At 43.7% G+C, this 24,625-nt stretch overlaps 1 protein-coding gene and 1 pseudogene across 2 annotated transcripts in view; both read right to left on the reverse strand.

The window, feature by feature from the left end:
* The window catches only part of PRPF8 (pre-mRNA processing factor 8), a 29,331-nt gene that overhangs the window by 3,570 nt on the left and 1,136 nt on the right, over positions 1–24,625 (reverse strand). For both annotated transcript variants that reach the window (XM_010958200.3, XM_074343226.1), the window contains exons 4-37: positions 23,538–23,702; positions 23,233–23,451; positions 22,889–23,101; positions 22,637–22,762; positions 22,435–22,540; positions 21,138–21,328; positions 20,899–21,018; positions 20,625–20,814; positions 20,384–20,503; positions 20,139–20,273; positions 19,665–19,794; positions 19,089–19,285; positions 18,761–18,967; positions 18,469–18,632; positions 18,220–18,346; positions 17,912–18,104; positions 17,449–17,636; positions 17,063–17,301; positions 16,690–16,836; positions 16,290–16,500; positions 15,974–16,090; positions 5,424–5,671; positions 5,142–5,321; positions 4,802–4,937; positions 4,516–4,685; positions 4,223–4,352; positions 3,955–4,101; positions 3,424–3,584; positions 2,924–3,115; positions 2,423–2,660; positions 2,159–2,287; positions 979–1,092; positions 722–895; positions 244–437 (exon numbers count right to left, since the gene is read on the reverse strand). In XM_010958200.3, coding sequence (XP_010956502.1) covers positions 244–437; positions 722–895; positions 979–1,092; positions 2,159–2,287; positions 2,423–2,660; positions 2,924–3,115; positions 3,424–3,584; positions 3,955–4,101; positions 4,223–4,352; positions 4,516–4,685; positions 4,802–4,937; positions 5,142–5,321; positions 5,424–5,671; positions 15,974–16,090; positions 16,290–16,500; positions 16,690–16,836; positions 17,063–17,301; positions 17,449–17,636; positions 17,912–18,104; positions 18,220–18,346; positions 18,469–18,632; positions 18,761–18,967; positions 19,089–19,285; positions 19,665–19,794; positions 20,139–20,273; positions 20,384–20,503; positions 20,625–20,814; positions 20,899–21,018; positions 21,138–21,328; positions 22,435–22,540; positions 22,637–22,762; positions 22,889–23,101; positions 23,233–23,451; positions 23,538–23,702 — 5,718 coding nt within the window. The remainder of the gene's footprint in view (positions 1–243; positions 438–721; positions 896–978; positions 1,093–2,158; positions 2,288–2,422; positions 2,661–2,923; positions 3,116–3,423; positions 3,585–3,954; positions 4,102–4,222; positions 4,353–4,515; positions 4,686–4,801; positions 4,938–5,141; positions 5,322–5,423; positions 5,672–15,973; positions 16,091–16,289; positions 16,501–16,689; positions 16,837–17,062; positions 17,302–17,448; positions 17,637–17,911; positions 18,105–18,219; positions 18,347–18,468; positions 18,633–18,760; positions 18,968–19,088; positions 19,286–19,664; positions 19,795–20,138; positions 20,274–20,383; positions 20,504–20,624; positions 20,815–20,898; positions 21,019–21,137; positions 21,329–22,434; positions 22,541–22,636; positions 22,763–22,888; positions 23,102–23,232; positions 23,452–23,537; positions 23,703–24,625) is intronic.
* LOC141573514 (small ribosomal subunit protein uS8-like) lies at positions 5,679–15,897 on the reverse strand (annotated as a pseudogene).

Below are 24,625 nucleotides of genomic sequence, written 5' to 3' on the forward strand. Positions count from 1 at the left end.
TGCCCTGCTCAAAATGGTAACAGTGCCTCTGCAGAGGAACAATGCCCAAGAGTCAGCCTGAGCCCTGAGACATGGACACTTCCTACACCATCTGAAGGCACTCTCTTCTACAGGCATTTCCAGGAAAATTTCTTGAGAAATTTCTGAGTTTAAAATGTTTCCAAAAACCCAGAAGGTGTACAGTGAGCCACCCATTTCACCCTTGTTGGATCTCCCATCTGTCTCCTCAGCACCACTGCTCACTTGTTTTTCTTGCCGTAGTCGGCCAAGATAAGGTCCTTGAGCTGCACTTCCACCTTGATCCACTCCTCATCAGTCAGAGTGGGCCAGATGTGGTGTGGTTCTGTGATCGTGGTCTTGTCTGGCTTCAGGATCACTTTTGCCCGGTCATTGTTCACATGCAGGGCACGCAGAATCAGGATGAGGCGGGAGAAAGCCTGGGGAGAGATGTGGCAGCTTGGGGAAGGTCAGCCCCTTTTCTTGATCCTATCCTTTTAAGGGAACCCAAGAACTGATTTCAAACTCTAAGGTACCTGCCCCTGTCCCCGCCCTCACTACGAGTCAACCTGATACTCAGAGAAGAATCACTGGCCCATGCACAGGTTAAAGATCTGAAAATGTCCCCACAAGGAGCCAGTGGGAAAAGTTAAGGCACAGGATCTTCTTGTAACCCCAAACCCACTCTTCTTAAAGTGACTGTCTTTGTGAGGTGGCTTCATACCGTGTAAGAGGAGATAGTCTTGAGCCAGTCATCATAGAGGTTAAAAAGAACCATCTGGGGCTCAGTGGCTTTAAGGATGAGATCCCCAAACTTTTCCACCTTGAGACAAGCCTGGAAGGGGAGCTGGAGCTCTGATCCTTTGATCACAATATTGGGGAAGTCTAGCAAGTGCACCTGAGACAAGATCAAGTCCAAGATTAGAAACAGCCAGCAGGTTATCAGCCCTCTTCTCTTCTACCTCATCCATCACCTCTCACCTCCAATGGATCCAACATGCCCTTCCTGGTGACAATGATCTGCTTGGGCTGCTCCTCCACTGGCAGAGATCGAATCAGAGCAGCCACTTCCTCAGCTGTCTTCCACTTAGCCAACTAAAAAGGAGGAGAGAAGGAAATGGAGTCTCCACCGTCCCAGGTCAACTAGAACAGAAGATCCTAGTCTAGAAATAATCAATCTATGTTTCTATTGTGTACCGCTAACATTCAATGGCCTTGCCTCAAGGGATGTTTCAACCTAGCTGGCCAGACAAAACTCATACACGATAATACCACAAGCCGGTATTTGATTATATACTACACCATGTCAGGGTCAAAAGAAATTAAGGCTAAAGGACATAAAAAGCTGCACAAAGAAAGAGGTCTTTAGGGATGAGTAAGACAGTGATTAAGAGAACAGAGAGTTCATTCCAGAAGGAAAGATCAAAGAGCAAAGCCACAGAAGTGGAGATGCTCATCAGGGCTTCTGGATACAGAATCCTGGGCTGACTGCCAGAGTAAACATGCTATAGAGGAAGAGAAACTGTAGCTGGACAGGTTACAGCCCAGCCAAAGATTAAGTATCTAGGAAGCCAAAGAGTTAACTCAGCAAAAAGGAATGGGCTTTGTACCAACAGCTTTGAGGTAGAGAAGAGATTTGGTGAAATTCATGTTTTAAGAATGTTTGCTCCAGTTCTTCTTAAAACTGCTGCGGGATGGGGGGCAAGAATGTTTGTTCCCTTTAGAAAGTTCCTTTTTATTTTCTTTTTTAAATTTTGGGGGGAGATAATTAGGTTTATTTAGTTTCTCTAATGGAAGTACTGAGAACTGAACCCAGGATCTCATGTATGCTAAGCACACACTCCACCACTGAGCTATACCCTCCCCCCGCCCCACCCAGAAACATGATTTTTGGTAGCCCTCTTCAAGACAGGTTAGAGATGGGAGATTCAGAAGCAGAGAGGCCAGCTAGTAGGTAATGAAGGACCTCAAATACTCTTGGACCTCTTAAAGAACTCTTCCCAAGTTAAGTAATTCAGGGGAAAAAGTTTAAATGAGATGTCCTCAATCTTTCAAAGAGAGAAACAGGAGACTCTCTCTCTGCCACACACACCCTTCACATACCAAAGAATAAGAGGCAGAAAGGTTCTTCTATAGCCTCTCTATCCTTTAACCTGCTCACCTGCCCCAAACGCTTCTGTCCAGCCCACACAGATGTGTGAATTATTTTGAGGAACAGCTGCCCTGTGCGTGGGTTGAAGATGAAGATGGCCCCATTGATGGGCTTGGTGGTCAAGTTCCCTTCAAAGGTCTAAAGAATGATTACATCAGTTAGCGCAGTCTAGACACAACCATCCTACCTTCATTCCACTATGCACACACTTGCCCCATCACCCTCCCTGAGGCATACAGAATCCCACACCCCCACACTGAGCCCAACTCTCACCTTATGGATAGTCACTCTGTAGACATTAGTGTCATCCACAAACCAGATAATCTGGTTGGAGAAGAGCTCACCATAGTTCTGAGAGGATAGATAGGGCTCAGTAGGCTCAGATGAATAGAGCTGCAGACCCTTACGGATCCGTTCACGTAACACATACAAGGCAGGGTTTGCCTTCATGATCTTGGCCATGGCCTGTTGTATGAGAGGCTTGCTGCCAGGAAACCAGTTTCCATAGGCACTGTGAGGGTGGAAGAGACAAGAGAAGTGAAGACCAGGTTGGTAATCCCAGGAACAAGGCAAACTGCAACTCTACAGAAAAAAGAAGACTGTTGGCCAAGCCGACAACAAGAGTCTACTCATGTACACAGAGGCAGGGAAGGAAAAGTCAGTGACCCAGAGGAGGAAGGGGCCAAACTTCATTTCGCCTGGGCAAACAAAAAAACACATGTATATTACAGTATGGGGCTGATGAAAAATACGTGCTTCTGAGCCCCAGCTTACCTATGCAGGTTATAGGCCAGGTCAATAGCAATGAGCACACCCGTGGGTGAAGGATAGATACTCATGTTGTCCGTGGTGTAGTCCAAGAACTTGGCCCGGGCGTAGCGCTCAATGTCATGGGAATCATAGTCTCCCCAGCGCAACTGGATGTCAATCCAATACTTCTGAGTGGTGGTGCTATCCATCACGTCCCTGGGGGTGGAGACGAGTTAGGAGTCTAGGCTTCCAGGAAGACACTGGCACAACCAATGCCCCCTGAACCACAAAATGTTTCAATCACTACATCTAAATCTCAAAATTAACTCCTCTATCTGTTCCAGATCAGCAAGACCCACCAGAGAATTAGCAGACCTGGCTGAGGGTGCCAACAGGATCCAGGGGTAGCACTGGCTCCAAGTTAGAAAGAAAGACAGCCAGGGACAATTCCTAAAGTAGCACTGCTAGAAGAACAGTAAAATTAAGGTTCCTAGATACCCAGGGCTGGGTCAAAAGGCACTTACTTGGAGTCTGCTAGCAATGAGGGCCGGGAGACATTCCACTTATAGGAGGCAAAGAGCAGGATATCTGCACAAGAAGAGTTCATCTTATAGGACTTTCGGGGGTGGATTGTCTCCTTTTGTACTGTCTCAATTTCCAGTGCATCCAGTTCCTGATCAAACACCTGGAGGCAAAGGTGGAAAGGTTATGACAATTTATGGAACCCATTTAGAATAAGGGCTTATAAGGGAGGGTATAGCTCAAGTCGTAGAGTGTATGCTTAGCATGCACGAGGTCCTGGGTTCCATCCCCAGTATCTGCTCTGAAAAATAAATAAACCTAATTACCTCTACCATCACCACCCTCACCAGAAAAAAATTTTTTTTAATAAAAGAAAAAAAAAAAGAATGAGGGCTTATAGAACTTTAGATACTGTGGCATCTGGTACCACAACAGAAGTCTCATCCTTGGAGCTTTGAGGATGGATTTCCTGTACCCAAAAGAGAGAGCTGACTTGATTTTTTGTGCATCATCCCCGCTCAGTTCCAGCCCACCTGACACAAGTCCATAACGATGCTCTCGTGGATCTTCTGCCACAAGTGAGCTCGGAAGATCTGGATGAGAGAGATCTTTAGTGTGGGGATCTTGCCGTGCATAAAGATACCCGTCAGGTCCAGCTGCACCTGGAAGCCTACGTAAACCTGCCAGGAAAAAGAGAGCGACACTAGAGACTGAGAGACTTTGGTTCTTAGGACATAACTGAGGAAGTAGAAACCCTTGTTTTTTAGCTTCCCATCTCCCATGTCTACCAGTCACACTCACATTGGCGCGATTGATGGTTGGGGACCACCAGAGGGTGAATCTACGATTGGGAATCTGGTTCAATCCTGATCGCTGAGCATTGGTCAGCTTCTTCCATTTCATAGACTCCTCAAAACCACTGGCTTTCTCCCTGGGAAAAAGAAGAGACCAAATAGTGATGTCCTGCCGTCTCCCAGAGCACTGCCGACCTCTTAGGGGGCAGTCTGGGAAACACCAGAGTAGAACACAAAGGAGTGAGCTTGCTGGGCTGTGATGTGTGAGAGGTCACTGTGATGGGAAAATAGAATCCTCACCAGAAAAGCCCCTCCCAGGTAGGGAAGTAAGTGCCCTTGAAGAGTGTGTGTTCCAGAATGCCTTCCACACCACCCAGGGCCTGGATCATGTCTGTACGGTAATTGTTCAGGTTCCAGAGCTTCCCATCATGACGCTGGTGTGTCCACCAAAAAGGATTCTGCTTCAAAACCTAGATGGTGAGGCAGGTACAATCAAGCTTCTGGGTGCCCAACTGCTCCAGGTTCCCAGCATGGCCACAGATTCTCCTAATTCAGGGGAAATCTCTCCACTATCCCCTCCATGTACCTGGTACTGCTTAAAGTCAGTTCGAACACGCCAACCCTTATCATAAGCCAATGTGTGCCGGTCCTTCTGGAAGAGGGTATTGATTCGAGGAATGCCACGATCCCATGAATCTTCTAGATCTTCTAAAGTTAGTCGTCTGCCAAAGAAAAGAGATCAAACACATGCTCATTGAAAGAGTTCAGCATTCCTCCCTGAGCAATGATAATTAGGGTCAATTTTTATGGAGCCTACTTCTTAGACTCCATAAAAATAAAGCATGGTCTGCTCCCAACTGCCATGCAGGGCTTAAAGTTCACCCCCCTCCCCTAAACAGAACCGCTATGTTCTTCTGGATGCCCACCTGTTCTGAGCAATGGCCTCTTGTCTCTTGAGTGCATACTCAGCCCAGACCCGCTGAGAATCAATGAACTCGCTCTCCCATGGCTGTATGTAGCGATACAAGTTGGGAATCAGCTGGTCTTCTTCATGGCTCATTCCTGAACGGAAATGTGTGATACCTACATCTGTCTGCTTGGACCACCTATTTGGGGGCACAACCAAGATCAGAGATAAAAATAAAGGCTAAAAGTAAAGAAACATCCTGTTCCCTCAGGGTCTGGCAAGGTTTTCAGCCAAGTCCTACCTGAGGTCAGACTGGGGGATGAGCACATGTCCCATTGAGAGCATGCCAAGGCCACCCAACTCCTTAGGGGTGTAGAACACAACAGGGGGGAACCGACTCGGCATCTTGGAGTTGAGGCCAATCTTGATCCGTGTCTGGATTTTGTTCTCACACTTCACCAGCAAGTCCAGGAGCTCCTGGGTGTTCACCACAGCCTCTCGAAAGTATGTCATAAGGCCAATAAGAGCTGTGTTCCACTTATTCACAATCTGAAGACAATGGGAAAGAAGTATATTACAGGTAAGCCGCTGAAGAGAGAGGATGTGTGACTAGGGATGATTTGATGCAATTAGTTATATTCTCCCTAGTTTTCAAGAAAGATTTTGAGTTCACTGTCATTAGGGAAGTATGTGTAAGTCAAAATCATCAGATACTACTTAACACCTACTGGAATGGCTGTAAGTGACACATGTTAGCAAGCATGTGGAGAAAATGGAACTCTCATATGGTGCAGCCACACTGAAACATTTTGGCAGTTCCTCAAACAATTAAACACAGAGTTACCATATAACCCAATAATTCTACTCCTAGGTATATACCTAAAACAAATGAAAAAATGTATCCACACAAAAATGTGTACACAAATGTTCACAACAGCATTATTCACAATAGCCAAAAAGCAGAAAAAACTCAAATGTCCATTCACTGACAAATAAACAAATAAAATGTGGTACATCAATTTAAGACAATATTATTTAGCCATGAAAAGGACTGAAATACTACTATATGCTATAACATGGATGAATCTTGAAAGCACTATGCTAAGCAAAAGAAGCAAGACAGAAAAAGGGTTACATATATGATACATTTATATGAAATATCCAGAAGAAACAAATCCATATAGACAGAAAGTAGGCAGTGGTTGCTAGGGGCTGGGGACAGGGAGGGACATGGGGAGTGAGTGTTACTGGGAATAGGGTTTCTTTTTGGGGTCATGAAAATGTTCTGGAATTAGTGGTGATGGCTGCAAAATTTTATGCATATACTGAAAACTGTTAAATTATATACTTTAAAAGTGTGAATTTCATCTCAATAAAAAGTAAATTTATAAACACTGTTAAGATCAAATACAGTAAGTAATCCCAGGATGGGAAAGGGAAAAGGGATGAGAAAAACTATTAAAAATTAATGGAGGGAATAAAAACTAATGGGCCAGAGAAATTGCCTTCCCACTATAAACTAGAAAACTAAACAAAATACATATGAAATAGTATTTTAAGAAAATTGGCAAATAGGCAGCACAGACTATGAGCCCTTGAGAAAAGGGAAATAAATGAAGTGAGCTCCAAAATCTCTGGGACGCAGCAAAAACAGTTCTAAGAGGGAGGTTTATAGTGATATAAGCCTACCTCAGGAAGCAAGAAAAATCAATACTCTAAAAAGAAAATAAACACTCTAACCTTACACCTAAGGGAATTAGAAGAACAAACAAAACCCAAAGTTAGCAGAAGGGAAGAAATAATAAAGATCAGAGCAGAAATAAATGAAATAGAGACTAAAAAAATCAACAGAAAAGATCAACGAAACTTAGAGCTGGTTCTTTGAAAAGATAAACAAAATTGATGAGCATTTAGCCAGACTTATCAGGCAAAAAGAAGGCCCAAATAAAATCAGAAACGAAAGAGAAGTTACAACCAACACCACAGAAATACAAACGATCAACAGATACTACTACAAACAATTACACACCAATAAAATGGACAATCTAGAAGAAACTGATAAATTCCTAGAAATGCACAATCTCCCAAGACTCAATCAGAAAGAAATAGAAAATATGAACAGAATGATTACCAGTAATAAAACTCAATCAGTAATTAAAAAAAAAAAAAAAAAAGTCCAAGACCAAATGGCTTTACAGATGAATTCTACCAAACATTTACAAAAGGGTTAACACCTATCTCTTTCAAACTATTCCAAAAAAGTGAAGAGGAAGGAATACTTCTGAACTCTTAAGAGTCCAGCATCACTCTGACACCAAAACCAGGCAAAGACACCACACACACACACACACACACACACAAATTACAGCCCAGTATCACTGATAAACACAGATGCAAAAATCCTCTATGATCTATTATCAAACCGAATTCAACAATGTATTAAAAGGATCATACACTATGATCAAATGGAATTTATTCCAGGGAATGCAAAGATGATTCAACATCCGCGAATCAATCAATGTGACATACCATGTTAACAAACTGAACTGTAAAAATCATGATCATCTCAACAGATGTAGAAAAAGCTTTCGACAAAATTCAACAACTATTTGTTATCAGAATGTGCAACGAAGTGGGTACAGAGGAAGCATACCTCAACATAATAAAAACCATATGTGTATGACAAGCCACAGGTAACATCATACTCCACGGTGAAAAGGTGAAAGAATTTCCTCTAAGACCAGGAACAAGACAAGGATGCCCACTCTCACCACTTTTATTCAAAATATTACTGAAAGTCGTAGCCACAGCAACCAGACATGAAAAAGATATAGAAGAAATCAAAACTGGAAAGGAAAAAGTAAAGCTGTCACTGTTTGCAGATGACATGATACTACTATATTTAGAAAATCCTAAAGACGCCACCAAAAAACTATCAGAACTCATCAATGAATTCAGTAACAACACAGGATACAAAATTAATACAGAGAAATCTGTTGCTTCTGCACACTAACAACTATCAGAAAGAGAAATTAAGACAGCAATCCCATTTATAATTGCATCAAAACCCCAACCAAACCAAAACAGCAACCTAGGAATAAATCAATCCATGGAAGTAAAAGACCTGTACTTGGAAATCTTTATGAACTTGATGATAGAAATTAAATATGACACAAAACAAATGGAAAGATATATCGTGCTTATGGATTGAAAGAATATTATTATAGATAAACAAGTTTATACTGTATAGCACAGGGAACTATATTCAGTATCTTGTAATTTATGGTTAAAAAGAATATGAAAACAAATATATGTATGTTCCTATATGACTGAAGTATTGTGCTGTACACCAGAAATTGACACAGCATTGTAAACTGACTATACTTCAATAAAAATATATTAAAATAAAAAATATATACATTAAAATAAAAAAAGAAAGTACTGTTAAAATGCCAGCACTCAAGGCCATCTACAAATTCAATGCAATCCCTATCAAAACACCAAAGGCATTTTTCAAAGAACTAGAACAAATAATTTTAATATTTGTAATGGAAACACAAAAAGAACCCTAACAGCCAAAGCAATCTTGAGAAAGAACAAGGCTGAAGGTATCACACTCCTGATTTTAAACTATACTACAAAGCTACAGTAACCAAACCGTATAAAGATGGAAAAAGACATCCATGCACACACAAAACAAAGCTAGAGGGGCACTACTGATATCAAAGTAGACTTCATTACAGAGAATATAACCAGGAATAAAGAGGGACATTTCATAATGATTAAGGAGTCAAATCATTAAGATGATATAGAAATCCTAAATATATTATGTACCTAATAACAGAGATTCAAAATATACAAAGCAAAAAATGGACTTGAAGCATAAGACTCAAAAAAAAAAAAAAGCATACAATTATGCCAAGGGTATAAACAATACATGTTCCTTTCTAAGGTATCAACAGAGTTGCTTCTATTTGTTGAAATGTCTATGTGTGTGCCACTTGTCAAGTGCATTTCTAATGCTAGCTGTCTCTTCAAGTACATGATACAGCATTCCACCTGGCATACTCCTAAGGAGAATATTGCTCCTTAGACAAAAAGTTTGTCCATTTGCATTCTGGTCTCAACAAGATGACCCCCTACTGCCCTAAGCCTGTTCATCTGCTGGATGACTCCTTGTTGGTTTTCCACCTGCAAGTCAATTATGTTCTGCCCAACTTTGACTAAATATTTAAAAGATATCAGAGCAGTGAGAACTTCACACATTCGTCCATGCTCAAAAAATATATAAATTTCTGGAAAAACGTCAAGCAGCTTTATGTTATATGCCTGGATATCTTTAACAAAGTGAATGGTGTCTCTGAAGACCAAAAAAAAAAAAAAAGGAGAAGAAAAAAGAGGAAACTGAAAGGGTTGAAATAAATCCACAATTGCAGTTGGAGATTTCCAACACTCCTTTCTCAGCAACTGATAGAAATAGACCAAAAAATTAAAAAAACAAACAAAAAAACCCCCAAAACAAAACAGAAAACCAGTAAGGATACAGGAAGACTTGAACACAATCAATCAACTGACTGGACCTAAATGACATTTGTAAAACTCAACAATAGCAGAGTACAGATTCTTTTCAAGTACACATGAGATAGTCACCATATATGTTAAACCATAAAACAAATTTTAATACATTTGAAAAAACTAAGATCATATAGATTATGTTTTCTGACTATAACATAATTAAATTAGAAACTAGTAACAGAAAAATAGCTAGAAAGCACCTCAAGTATTTGAAGATTAAACATTATACTTCTAAGTAACCTATGGGTAAAAGAAGAACTCAAAAAGGAAACTAGAAAATTTTAAACTAGATGAAAATGAAAAAACCTATCAAAAATTGAGGGACGCAGCAAAAGCTGTGCTTAGAGGGAAATTTATGGCACTGAATGCTTCCATTAAAAGGGTCCAAAGTTGATCATGTAAACTTCTATCTTAATAAACTAGAAAACTAACAGCAAATTAAACCCAAAGTAAGCAAAAGAACAGAATCAATAAAAGAGAAAAATAAAAATCAAGAAAATCAAAAGATTAATCTTTAAAAAAGATCAATAGAGGGAGGGTTAAGCTCAGTGGTAGAGCATCTGCCTAGCATGCATGATGTTCTTCCTGGGTTCAATCCCCAGGACCTTCATTAAAAAAAAAAAAAAGAAAGAAAGAAAAAGAAAAATACCAATGAAACGAGAGCAAACCACAAAATATCAAATGATGTATCAAGATTTTAATGAAAGGATTATGTTTGCCAGCCAATTTTTGAAGTCAAAGATCACTGTGGCTGGAATTAGCCTTGAATTATTATTCAGACAGGCAAGACTAAATGATTGCAGGGTGAGGTAACAGCCTGAACTAAATCACAAAGCAAAACTGAGCATCTAGCTTGTGCTCGAGATCAAACAAAGAAGGCAACAGATCTACAGAAATGAGGGCTAGGGGCCAGAATGGCCTTGATCTGGGAGTACAGGCAATAGACTTCACTAGGACAACCCTGTGGCTTAGTAAGTTCTGACTGTATTTGGTCCTTGGAATCACCAACTGTACGATTTGTATCACAGAACACTCCAGTTAGCAGTGCTCTATTCCTGGAAGGGAGTAAGTATGAATTCCCAGGGAGTATCACATTCCTTTAAGAATAGCAGAAGTTCCTGGGGATGAAGGCAGGCAGGAAGGAGAATAACAGAGTAACTCCATGTACTCGGTACTATGGTAACAACTTAACACACATTATGTCTTCAGAAAAGAAACAAATTCTATTTACATAACTTGCTTATCATAGCACGTGACCAACCTGGAAGGGAATGTGGAAAAGTTAAAACTGGTGTTTAGGATGATGGGATTCTGGGTGTTTTCTGGGTTTTGTTAGTATTTAATTTCTTTTTACTATAAATAAAAAAATAACTGGTAGAAAAATTAATGGGAACTTTTACTGTATCATTTTGAACTATGGTACATTAGACAACAGATTTTTTTTCCATTTAAAACTAAACATAGGGGGAGGATAAACTAGAAATTTGGGATTAACAGATATATACCACTATATGTAAAACATACACAACAAGGACCTACTATATAGCACAGGGAACTATATTCAGTATCTTGTAATAACCTAAAATGGAAAAGTATCTGAAAAAGAATACACGTATACATATGTATATGCATAACTGAATCACTCTGCCATATGCCTGAAAGATTGTAAATCAACTATATGTCAATAAAAACAAAATGTATCCAACACTGTAAATCAACTATATTTCAATTAAAAAAAAACCCTAATGTATGGTAGGGAACGGGTGATGAACAGGCAGAGAATGGAGGATTTTTAAGGCAGTGAAAATATTCTTTTTTAATGATGGATATGTGTTCTTATACATTTGTCCAAACCTACAGAATATACACCACCAAGAGTGAATCCTAAGGTAAACTATGGACTTTGGGTGATTATGATACATCAACGAAGGTTCATCCTATGTAAAAAATGTACCCCTCTGGTGAGTGATGTAACAAAGGTAGGGATTATATGGGAAATCTCTGTGCCTTCCTCTCAATATTATTATAAACCTCAAATTGCTCTTTAAAAAAACAAATAATGTAAAAAGTCAAAACAAGACAGAACAGAGAAATACACCTAGTGCTGGGCAAAGATGTTCTCTTGAGGTCTCTTCCTTTTGGCTTTATACTTTATGTCATCTAGACACTCTTAAAGGGATTCCCTGGTGAGGGGGACAAAGAGACTGCTATTTGTGGGAAGGCAGGGAAATAAGCAGCAAGGTGGCTTTACAGTCCTTCATAAACTGAAACGAAGCAGGCTGCACCTTGTAAGTCAGATCATCTACTGTGGTGTTTCTGTTTTCCTCTTGTTATTCCTCCTGGCCCCTATTAAAGCCTTGTTTAAATGTTCCAGTCTTACTTCATAGCTGCGACTAGGACTGAAGAGAGGGGTCCTGGCTCCAAGCTTGGGCTAGGGTTCTGCACGTACATAAAGCGTGGTAGTATCAGTAATGATCACAAGTGAATCCAAGGAGGAAGGAAAATTTTACAGGGCAAGAAAAGGGCCGTAAGGCCAGCGACCTCTAGGCCTACTAGAGATTTCCCCATTATTAACCTTAAAAGACCAAGAAATTTTATTACTGAACTGCTTTATCTTAACACATTTCAGGAAACAAATTTCAGTATTCTACTATCTGATCATAATCTCTGATCCCTCTAATCAATGAGAGCAAACATGTATTAAGCAATCTGTTGAGTAATACAGCTTACTATAAGCATCATTTAATGGGCACAAAAGCCCTCTGAGCTAGGTGGCATTGTATCAGTGTCCCCCTTTTACGGATGAGGGAATTGAGGCCCTGAATGGGTGGGTGACTTAACTCAGGTCCTAACTAGTAATGTGGCATAGTTATGACCTGAACCCAATTTGACTCCAGAATCCATTATTCTAAACACTATAATAAACTGCCTTCCTAACCTCTGACATTCCCCCATTACTCAGGCTCTTACCTCTCACACATCTATTCCCTCGATCCCTGCATCGTTTCCCAAGGCCAACGGCCTCTCCGGTCTCTTCCTTCTCTCTCCTCCCATTATCTCCAATTCCTATGGGGACCAGTACCCTTGATTTCCCTGCACCCAGTCCCTTACCACTCCACGAGAGCCAATCCTAAATCAGCACTATAACCTATCCACCTTATCCAGCGCGACGCCAAGGAGCTGAGTGCTCCTGCGAAGGGTTCATGCTCCTCACAGCCGTCTTCAATCTCTTGGAACCCTCAGAGCACGGTTTCTTCAAATCATATCACACCCCCTGTGCCCCTCACTCCAGCCCAGGAAAAGCTGAAAAATTCAAGATTTTTAATAACTTCTTGTTAAACTTATCTACATTCACAAGTCTGCTAGCCTCTTTTCTACCAGGTTCAGAGGATGCTTCCCTCTGCTTGCCCTTTACTCTACCCGTGCCGCGGGGACACCATTCCATCACTCATCACACTTCTCTGCTGCACTCTGGACCACTATTGGCTCCTTACTATACACACACTCCAGGTACTTCCATTTAAAGATACCTGCCTTGACTTCCATCTCCCTCTAGGTGGCATCTAAAGTCCCTCCTCCTCCTCTAGCTCTGGCAAACTGACAGTCCTTGCTGTCTCCACTCCCTCACTTCCCATAAAGCCTCACCCACTGCATCCTGGCGTCTATCCCCACTATTTCTGAAACAGCTCTTGCTAAGGTCACCAATGACGTCCTGACGGCCAAATCCAATGGATACTTGTCAGGCCTTATCTGACTGAAATGCTCTTAGGCAACTGACACTGTTAAGTGCCCGTCCCAGCTCCTGGGCTTGGAGCCCAGGGCCCGGTACTCTCCCAGTCTGGCCACACTGCTGCTCAGTGTTCCCTATGGTTCCAAACTCCTCCCTCTGCTCTTCGTACTCCTTACACTATCCCTGGATAGTCTCGCTCACTCTGGAGCTTTCAACCATCTCCTTTATGCTGACAGACTTCTAAATCTACATTTCAACCCAGACATCTCCAAGCTTCAGATTGCAAAGTTATCTCCACCTGGACATCCTATAGGAACTTTCTTAGTTCCCCCAAACTGCTCTTAATTTCTTACCTCATTTCTCCCCCTGGAGATTCAAACTTGTAATACTTTTCATCAAAACTAAGAGGAACCACTAAGCGGGAAAAAATACACACACACATATTATGTATTTATCTTGGAATTAAAGAAATATGATATAAATAAGTATCTTCTAGAACCTCTATATGGATGTTCTCAGGAACTTCAAACTTTTAAAATCCCACCCTAAACTAATTTATCTTCTCTCTTAAACCTGCTCTTCTTCCTGCAGTCTTCCAGTTGGTGGCACCAACATCCACCTAGTCACCCATGCCAAAAACTGAATGTTCCTTTGACTTCCTTTCCCTCTGGCATCCCACCAAAATGAAGCTCTGCTGACTTTACCTGCCAACTACTTACCAAATATGTTCCCCTGTCCCTACCACTACGTCCCCTGCTCTCATCCTTTTTCTCTGGACTTCAGCAGTAGCCCCCAAACCTGATCTCCCACTCTATTCTTCTGGATCCAACTTCCCCACAGCTGCACGAGTGAACCGCCTCCCACAGAAATCTGGAAGTCATTCCCATGTTTAAGACCCTTATAGGATTCTTACAGAGGCATGTAATGTCCTCCATGATCTAACTCGTTTATCCAGCCTCCATCTCCTAAGTCCCAATTCCACAATTTACTCCAGTAAACCTTGAACTTTTCAGAGCCCCACATACAACATGCCAGTTACCCCTTCACACCTCTGGCTGCAAGAATGCCTTCCCTTACCCACTACTCACACGTTATTTCTTTCAGAAAGTCTTTCTCTCTCTCTCTTCCAGACTGGACTAGTCATTAACCAGAGTGCTCTCACAGATTCCCAAATAACACAAGAGCTCTACAAATTACCACATCACAGTGTAGTTCTCTTGACTACACATGTCTCTCCAACCAGGTACTGAGATTAAGGAAGGCAGTGACTCTCTTCACATGCTGTGTGTGTAATGCACTGAATACAGTGGCTGTCAACAAACACCAATGGAATGAATGAATTATGTAATTCCTGTTATCTGATCATTGAAGGATATACACCAACCTAAGAAGACAAACACTTTTCCTTGCACTACACTCCAAAAAAAAGTATCATGGGGGATTTCAGGAAAAGAACACTAGATTTTAAAAAAAAGGTATCCTTAACAGAAGCATTACTGAAAAATTTCAAGCCTTCTTTATACACTGCATAGTCAAAGCAATACGAAGGCCAGAAGGAGAGAAAATGCTACAGTTAAGAGTTATTTTAAGAGAAACCAGGATCAGGTGATTTAAAAAAAAAAAAATCTGTTGAGGCATTTTTTTTCTATGTATGTATTATATTTCTAGAAAAAGAATCCGACGATTTTCCTGTGTGTTTTTCTATCTTGCTTCTTGTGGTCCACGAAGCCAGCTGAAGTTGTCAGCACAATGAAACCAAACTGATGGGGCAAGAGCAGATTACTCTGCCACTTTTCTAGATCTTTGAGTTGTACATCAAATCCAGGGCTGGTCACACCATCACACTTGTCTAACCTGCCTGTGGAGTTCACAATTTTCCCAGCTCTGTGATCAGCAATGATTTCAAATTCTCCAGTGTAACCTTGCCTCATCATCACAGTCAGAAACTGGACAATGACTTTGGAATGCAACCTAATAAGAACCTAGCATCTCCTTCTCTTTTTGGCACTACTGATGCTCCTGAGAGCATCAGCCAGGACAGGACGTGCATGGTACCACTGGTGGGATGGAAAGACAGCAGAAGGAGCAGGCAATTTTTTATACCTCGCAAAAACTTAAGTACACACAGTTAACAAATCCTCATATTATTCTTTCTCAATTCCAGCTGCCTTCAACTGGGCCTTTGGAAGCAGCTTATGGGGAAACAACACTCAGATTGCTAGTTACACTTGCTTTTTAATATACACACTATGTTGCTGGTCAAAAGATGACCTATATGACTTGGTAACAAGCCCCAGGAAAAATGCAAAGACGGTGATTTTTGTTCAAATTAAAGAATCCAACTTCTACTCTTACCTTAATCTAAAATCATCACAACTACTTAGACATGGGCTATAGAATTCCTACAGGGAATTCTCAGAAAACAACTGTGAGGTGACCTGACACTCCAAGCTGCTGCACCATAAAGCATGGAGACTGGCACACTGAACAAAGCTGGGAAGAAAGGAGAGCAAAGCAGGCAAGACGGTCGTGACTGCCATGTATACCTTGGTGAAGGTGGTGGAGCCAGAGGCCATCAGAATTTGACGCACACGGTTGTGGAAGCGCTGCATTGACTCATCATCCACACGCAGGAAACACTGAGCTGTCCGCTCCTTAGTAACCTAAACCACAAGGTCAAGGTTAACTGTCTCTGGAACTGCCTGCCCCAGGAACAAGAACCAACCCTGACCACCACTAAGTCCTACCCTCCCAGCAAGGCTCAACCGACTGACAGTGAAAAGGTATGTGGTGTTCCGCACCCCAGCCTACCTGGGAGGTACAGGGTAGTAATCTACTCCTGGCTCCCCGCCCAGGCTGTACCTCATTCTGTAGGTTCCACACCCCATCCTTGTGGGTGAACTCCTCATAGCTGGTGCGGCACTTAGGCAGGATGCGGCACTCAAAACCACACATGTTAAACAGCAGGTTGGGGTTGTCTTTACTGTACACGGACACAAAGCTGTTCTCCCACTGAACTGTAGTCACTGAGCGTGGCAGACGGTTCTTGATGTCCCAGAACACTGCCCGACCCCTGCCCACAGAGAACACAGAGTCACATCAGTCTCCTGGAAGGAATTTCCCTTCAAAGGCCAGACTCATGAAATCCCGACAGAGTACCTCCTCCCACCCAGGACACCAAATCATAAATTCCCTCTAATTGTCCTCCGGGTCCCTCAGGCTGACATCCTTCCAGCTCCCACAGCCCCAGCTTAAGACTCACAGGTTGACATCATGCTTCATGAGGCGCATGCGGGCGTCTCGGGGCCAGCACTTCTTGTTATTATAGCCAACGATGTTTTCATTGTTGGGGTCAGGGTGCTCTGTCAGGTAACGCTGGATCAGGTCCCGAGCCTCATCTGCTGTGAACCTACACCAGACAAGGAGCACTGCTGAGGCCCAAGTACACTGGGATCTCATGAGACCTATGACTCCATAGACAGGGGCCAACCCCAACCCCTACCCTACTCACAGGACTTCATTCTACCTTAGAGCCCCAACCCAGCAGCAAGTCAACTCAGGTACAACAGCCGCTGCCGGAGGCTGGACATAGATCTCAACATCCTGCAGGGACAAGAGTCCAGGCAAGCCCTCACCTGAAGAAAATATGGATACGGTCGATGTATCTGCAGAAGAGACGGATGGGATGGGCAGCCTCGGTGGCTATGTCTTGGAAACTGAGAAAATCGTTTGGCATCTGAGGGGGCCCAGCCATCTCACTGGCCCGGTGCAATCCCAACACAAGCAAATCCATCACCAGGCCGTAGTACTGCACAATGAATGAGGCAAACTGCAGGCCTCTGATGATCCCATATGAATTCGTATGGTTCATGTCCTAGAAAGAGACTTACAACTTGTAACCACGGCCGTGTCCCAGGCTTCTCCAGGGCCCATCCTCTTTTGTCCTCCCCTCAGCAAATCCCAAAGTAGTGGGCCAACCACCCCTCCCCTTAGTCCTTGCTACCCTGCCCCCCAGACCCACCTTATAGTTGATGACGACGTTGTTCTTGGCTGTCATGTAGTCAGCTATGTTGTGGTCCACGATAAGGCGCAGCAGCCGATTAAGCAGGGTCAAGTCGATCTTCTCATACATCTTCTCAAATCGGGACTCCAGCATGACGTTGCACTCGCCCTCACTTGTCTCCCACACGTCCTGCAGGTTATTAATGCCTGAGGAGCAGACAAGACAGGTCTTCAGTAGGTTAGAAATTCCCTTTCAAAACTAGTGCCTACGGTAGCCACCATGTTCATAACCCAATCACACAACCACTCCATTCAGTCACCTGGATTGCTAGGAGAGTCAGCTTTGTTCAGTTTATGACCAACACTGTTTTCCTTGCTACCATGCTCCAAGACAGTAAACTAACTAGACTGCCTAGATGAGAATTTTGAAGTAGATCTCAATTCACCTTCCTTCCTCAGGGGCAATTCCAGAAAAGCTTTACCTTGACACCACTTGTAAACAAGCAGAGGTGGTGGTTCCGTGTCAGCAGGCTTGATCCAGGGTGGGAAGAGGCGGCGCTTGTCAGCTTCATACCACAGGTACTGGTCCAGGTAGGCATCAGTTATCTTCTCCAGTGGCTCCACATCGTACACTGGCACCAGGTGGCTATAGAGATCCATGAACTCAATGCCGACCTGTGGGACAAGGGAGCTGGCTCACATCAATTCATTAATCACCTGAGGCGACCTGCCACCCTGGGCACCAAGAATGAATAACACAGTTTAAAGAAAATGGGGGCATCTCACTCACTTCTTTAAAGGCTCTCTGAGTGAGGAGGTGACGCTTGATGCGGGACAGCGCCTCATGGGGGTTGTCATAGGCTTGCTCGATCAGACCTAACTCCTCTCTCTGAGACTGGTTTAACCGAGACTTCACACTGACAAGGTAAAAGAACAGGTGAGTGGGAAAACCAAGAGGAAGCCAAGCCCAGAAAGCACTGAGGCTAAGCCTTCTTTCTTTGGACTCTGACCTTCCCACAGGAACCTGTCTACTCCTCACCTGTAAGCTTCTTTGAGCCGCTCCAAGGCCAAGATGAGCAACTTGGTGTCGTGCTTGTAGGAGAGTGGGGGGAATGGGATGGGTGAGAACCTACGGCTTTCCAGCCAATGCACAGTGGTGGTATACACTGCCACCGCCTCCTCTGCTGTAATGTAAGGACCGTCCTGCAAGATGGACATGAGAATGAGCTTCCCACTGTAGCCCAATCCCTCCAGGACAAGCCATGGTCCCAACTTTGCAATCCACCCTCCTGCCCACCCCTCAACCCCCAGCCCAGCCTACATGGCCCAACCTTCAGGTAGTTGTGCTGCCGCTCCTGTTCGGCCTTCAGGTAGAGCCGAGTGAGGCGGCCCAGGTTCTTTTTACACACAGTCTTGTCTACAGTGGCCCCACGGCGGATCCGTTCTCGGTTGTAGTGAGCAGTGTTGGTCCACCAGTCAGCCTTGGCCTTCACGTATCGAAGGATCATGTTCTCTATAGGTGTTGGCAGCCCAGGGACCTGAAGTGCAAAAAGCACAATAGGAAAGTGATGGGAGCCACATGGCCTAAGGTGGTCCAAAGTGGTAATCCTAAGCCCAGGAAGATGAGCTCCATGCCTCCTGAGTTGGGGAGACACCCACCTTCCAGGGAATGTTGGCCTTCCAGCAGCGCCAAGCTTCACTGAGGTGCTGCAGGATTGTCCGGGCCTTGTTCTGTTTGATCCCCTCAGGCATCATGTCCAGAATGTCATGCATCACAGCTGCCCGAAGTTCCAGGTCAAAATGAGACTCCACTCGCTGCTTTGTTACGGTCTTTGCCACCCCCTTCGAGTGTCGGCCTAGAAATGAAAGTGATTAAAAGCAAGATTCATTGCTTCTAATGAGTCTCTACTCTTGTGGCCCACCGTTAACCATGGATACAATGAAATCAGTAAGTATAAACAAAGCATCCAGTGCATGCAAGACAAGATGTCTCAGACACTCACAACTATGCTTCTGAGGGATTTTTATCCTTTAAATGCCCAACAGCCTCAAGACTATAGAGCAAAGCCCAAGAAACATAACACTAGCTCAGACTCACTGGAGAATGGGCCTTAGAGGTAATCTAGCAGAAAGTGATTCTCAGTCTCAAACAAGGGCAGGGGACAGGACAAGAACACAAATGATCTATTTTTAAAGCCAAAATGGGAGAAGACGGACACAGAGAAAACCACTCACCTTCAAACTGCCGGGCTAGGAGGTTGCCCAGCCATCGTTCCAATAAAGGCGTGATGCCACGCATGAAAAACAGCCAGACCCGCCAGCCAGCAGCCCAGAAGCCACAGCCAGGGCCCTTCCCTACAGGGCCCTAGGATACCAAGCAGAAGTCAAGAATACAAGTTAGCAATTCATTTAGACAACTACAAAAAACTGGGCAGTGGTGGGGCAAGGAGCACATATACAGCAGTGAAGGGAAAAAAAGGAAACTCTGAGACCTCAATATCTGAAATAGAATAAAGAAGAAATCAGTAACTGAGATTCCCTAGTTAGACCTAAAAATGGGCTTTTGGGGGGAAGTGTTGAGATTCACAAGGTGAGGGCAGTAATGAAAACACTTAGACTCTCTCTCTAAACAGATCCCTGAAAAGAGCCCTGACTCTGTAAAAATTGAAAGGTATCTGAGAAAATGAACGTACAAGGGCACGGTCCTACCGTATTGAAGCGGTAATAGATGAGATGCTTCAGGTCCTTGCACATGCGAATCTGCCGCATCAGCTTGTATTTATATCGGTACATGCCCGTCAGCTGCCCCACATGGGCAAAGATATACTGCAATCCATCTGCCAGCTGCAACACAATTGCCCTATTAGGCTTTAAGCTAGAGCCAGCTCCACAATCAGCACAGGCTTCACCCAGCATCCCCACCTGGGGCAGGGACTGGGGATTCCTAGCCTCACCTGGAAGGCATCCACATTGCCCAATCGATACTGCACATGACTGTCCACCACCAGCTTAGTTAAACGCAGAACTTCCCGACACAGATGGAAAGCATTCCCAAAACGAGATTTCTTTCTTTCCTGGAGAAGATGCCAACAACAGAAACATTAGTCAGCAATGGTCCAGACTGATGTCTGCCTTCCTCAGGGGCCAGAGTCCATCCCTCAAGCCCAGGGGACCCTTGAGGTCCCTTGCAGATACCTTGGTGGTGAGCGTCTTGACAGGCTTCAGGTTGAAGTTGTAATCCAGGTGCAGGTAGTTGAGATTTTTGCGGTGAATGAGAAGGTTGAGCATGTTGTAGCCCTGGCGGCAAACCTGTAGCCCCACTTCCACCCAGTCAAGCTTTGTAGACTGAAAGAATTTGGTGGCTTTGAAGGAGCGGAACAGATACCTGGGGTGAGAAGGAGTCAAGAGTTAGCCTCCTGATTACCTTCAGAACAAAAGGAGGCTAAGCACGGGCCCTAGAGCACCTCACCGCTTCTTCTGGGCTTTAGGGGGCCGGTGCTTCAGGGCATTCAGCACATAGTACTTAAGCAGCTTCTGGTAGGAGACCCTCACTTTCACGGGCTGCCCAGCAGGACAATGCTCCCGATACCTGAAAAAACAAGCCCTCAGATCTCTCCTTCCAACCTCTCTGATGAAGGCTGTACACCCACCTAGCTCAAGTCTTTCTGCCTATACATCCACGACCATCCCCCCAGGTAGCAGCCTTACCAGTTCTTGACAAGGGGGATGTCTAGGGCCCGGCGGGTGCGACCAGAGCGTAGGTTAAAGGGTCGTGGGGCCCAGAGCAGGGCGATGCCATTGGCTGTATTGTCTGTGTAGAGGGGTGTATCCTTTAAGAAGGGCTCCACAAACTCGGGGAGCTCAAACTCTTCATCATCATCTGGCAATGGTTCTTGGCTCTGAAAGAAGAAACCCCAAGGGTTTAGCTCCTGCTGAACTGGGCAGAGACCTGGGATGAGAGGGAAACTCTCTGGGGCCAAGCACAGTGGCTACATCTACCATGGAAACTGGGCCGCCTGACAAGAGAAGCCCTGAAGGACCAGGGCAAATGGGGCCAAGGGAGCAGAGATCAAGGCAGGACCAACCAAGAAAGCAAGCAAGATACTCCTCACACCCCAACTGCCTCACCACCCAAGGCCTCCCAGAGGAGCCCCAATACCAGAAAAGGTAAACACTGCAATCACCTCCTGCCAAGGTCCAAAAACTGGGCTTAGGGAAGATCTGTTCATGTTAAGAATATATTGGAACATAGATCAAGAGCAAAAACATTATTCTAAATGTAAGGAGCCAGTCACAAAAGGCCACGTACTGCACGATTCCATTTATATGAAATGTCCAGAATAGGCAAATCTATAGAGACAGAACAGATTACTCGTTGCCTAGGTAAGGGAGGTTCAAGGGAAATAGAGAGTGACTACTGTATGGGTATGAGGCTGCTCTTTGAGGTAACGAAAAATGTTCTAAAATTACCTGTGGTGACAGTTGCACAACTGTGTAAAGAAACTAAAAACCAACAAAGTGTACACTTCAAATGGATGAATTGTGTGGTAGTAAATTATAGGTCCAAAAAGGATTAAAGAAAAGAGAACACATTGGAAACGGACCAGAATAAGGCTACATGGAGAGTCCCAGGGGAGTAATGATAAAGCCCAGATGGATACCACAGAAACCAAGATAATACCAATACCTTGGTTTGAGTCACATGCTGAACTCCCAAATTAGCTTTTGCTCAAAGGGAACATTTAAAGATGGAAAACATGTCTCCCTCTGGCTGAATTTTTATCTAGTAATGCTTCCATCCAGTCACGAAATTTCTTTTGGAAAAGTTGAGGTCAATGTGCCTTCCCTGAATTCATCAAAGGGATTAAAATCACTGTGTTTGGACAGTGGTATGCTGTTTTTTTCTTCTTTATTTTGTAAGCTTTCTGTAATATGGCCTATATTTATTTTACAATTTAAAAACTAAAATTTTAAAATAAGGTAAAAAAAATGTCTTTCCTCTCACCTTGACAGAGTGTCTATGGGAAATTGGGTTGATCAAAGGATCAAAGTAGAAAGCTGGCAAATCAGGATCCTCAGTTTTGATGAACACAACATTAGGAGTGTGGTACCTAAAATGAAAGAAGAGTCAGCCAAGGTTCTCCTGCCCTGGCCCAACCTAAATGACAGCCTTCTCCTATCCCACAGCTGTGTTCGAGTTTTCTCACCAAGTGAGGTGGACATGATGTGGAAGGTTGTTGTATAAGTAAGGAAAAGCAATCTTGTACTCAGTACGGATAGGCTGCCGGATGATGATCTTGTTAATATCATTGAATTCATTCCAGTCTTCATCCCTAGGATACAAAGTCAAAGATAAGCAGACTAGCTGGGGAGACTGGAAACTACAATGGGATCTTAAGGATCAAGATTAGATTTTACTTAACCCAAAGTGCCTAAAATTTCAATTCTCTGCAACTTACTGTAGGTTGATGTCTCGGACAAGAGGTTCAAATTTGGGGCCTCCAGGGATGGCCATATTGAGTGCCTTCGAGGTGAAAAAGGCCTTCAGATCAAACAGATAGAAGTAGTTGTCATCTACCAAGTCTGTTAGGAGCTGATTGGCCAAGCGGTAGAGAGTAGACATCATGGGCAGCGTGAACTGCCAGCGCTGGTAAGTGGAGCCATTCACGTATCTAGGAAAAAACAGAGACGCACGTCAGGCAGGTATACCCGCTAGCCAAGCCATACTACCTGTTGCTCTCCCAGGATTCCTTCTGGAGTTCTAAAACTCTCACAGGAGTGGTTAACTCCAACCATCACTCACTTCCGGCTGTCTCTCAAAGGCTGGTGGTCATAGAACCAGTCCAACACAGGGGCATCCTCCTCAGGGTCCAGCTCTAGCTGAATGGCCTCCAGCGGCTCAACATCTAGGATGTTGTCAGCATAGTCCAAAGGTGGCTCCTCATCATCAAAAGGGGGGAAACGCATCCTCTTGAAATGCCGCCTGTCTCTCTTTTCTCGACGCATCATAATCCACATTGACCTGGAAGTCAACAATGTTGCATAATGGTTTCCAACCCAATGCCCCCCAACCACCACCACCACACACCATATCCTAGGCCTTCTCACCCCCACTGGGAGATGTAGACAGGCTCAATGACCCAGGGAATCTCATTGACAAAGGAAATGGCTCCAGTGATGTGGTACAACACAGGCACATCTCGAATCTGCTCCCAAGGCATAGGCATGTTTTCCAGGAGTTTGAGGACAGCATGGGGCATGTACTTCAGGGCACTGCAATAACAGGAAGACAGATGATTAGAAATGACAAGGTGTTCTACCTGTTCCAGGAAGAGAAGCCACAAGGTATCAGAGTAACACATTCCACAGAAAACTCTGCCTTTTAGCCCAGACTCCCAAACTCAGTACACAGGTCCTTCACGATCAGGAACTCTGCCTCCCCACCTCCAATTGTGCTATTCTTCTTCTTAAACTTAACTCTCCCACAATACTAGGTTTCAGTCCCTTTAAATAGCTCTTCCCCTAAAGACAGCCTTTAGGCTATATCACATTCTAGTCTCTCTGTATCTTTCCATAAGTAATTTATTTTATTTTTATTGTAGCCATTTGTCTCATATCTGTTATGTCACTAGACTGTGAGCACCAGAAAGGGCATTACTTTCTGCTCACTGCTATATCCCTGGCACTTAGCAGTTCTCAAAAATATTTTTGAAATAAACAAAACTTCCATGGCTGTCTTATTAAGTAGCTAACATTTTTGCATCAAAATGGAAAAGGAATTTGGTAGGGCACTTGTACCTCTACCTGTACTCAGTCAGCTGGGGGACACAGAAACACAACAGAACACAGACTGCAAGAGTTAACTACCCCTGAACTTGAAGATCACAAGAATGCACAAGATATCTTACTCTGGGCTTCAACCAGTTCAAAGACAGAGACATCTTATAGTATCAACAGGACAAATTAAAAGCTCCAGTCTTAGATCAGGAAGAAAAATCAAGGCAATAAAAAACATCACTAGAAGATCTGGAAATTATGACAGAATCCTAGTAGTTTTCTGTCTTCCTTGATAACCATCAAGATAAGCTGTCACAGAAGATTAAAGTTCCAAAATGGCATAGCAGCTATCCACACTGCAATTTACGGGGCAGGGAAATGGGAAAGGGGCTAAACTCCATTAATTCCAGGATGCTCCT

The sequence above is a fragment of the Camelus bactrianus genome, chromosome 16 (genome assembly GCF_048773025.1).
Source record: "Camelus bactrianus isolate YW-2024 breed Bactrian camel chromosome 16, ASM4877302v1, whole genome shotgun sequence".
NCBI classification, from domain to species: domain Eukaryota; kingdom Metazoa; phylum Chordata; class Mammalia; order Artiodactyla; family Camelidae; genus Camelus; species Camelus bactrianus.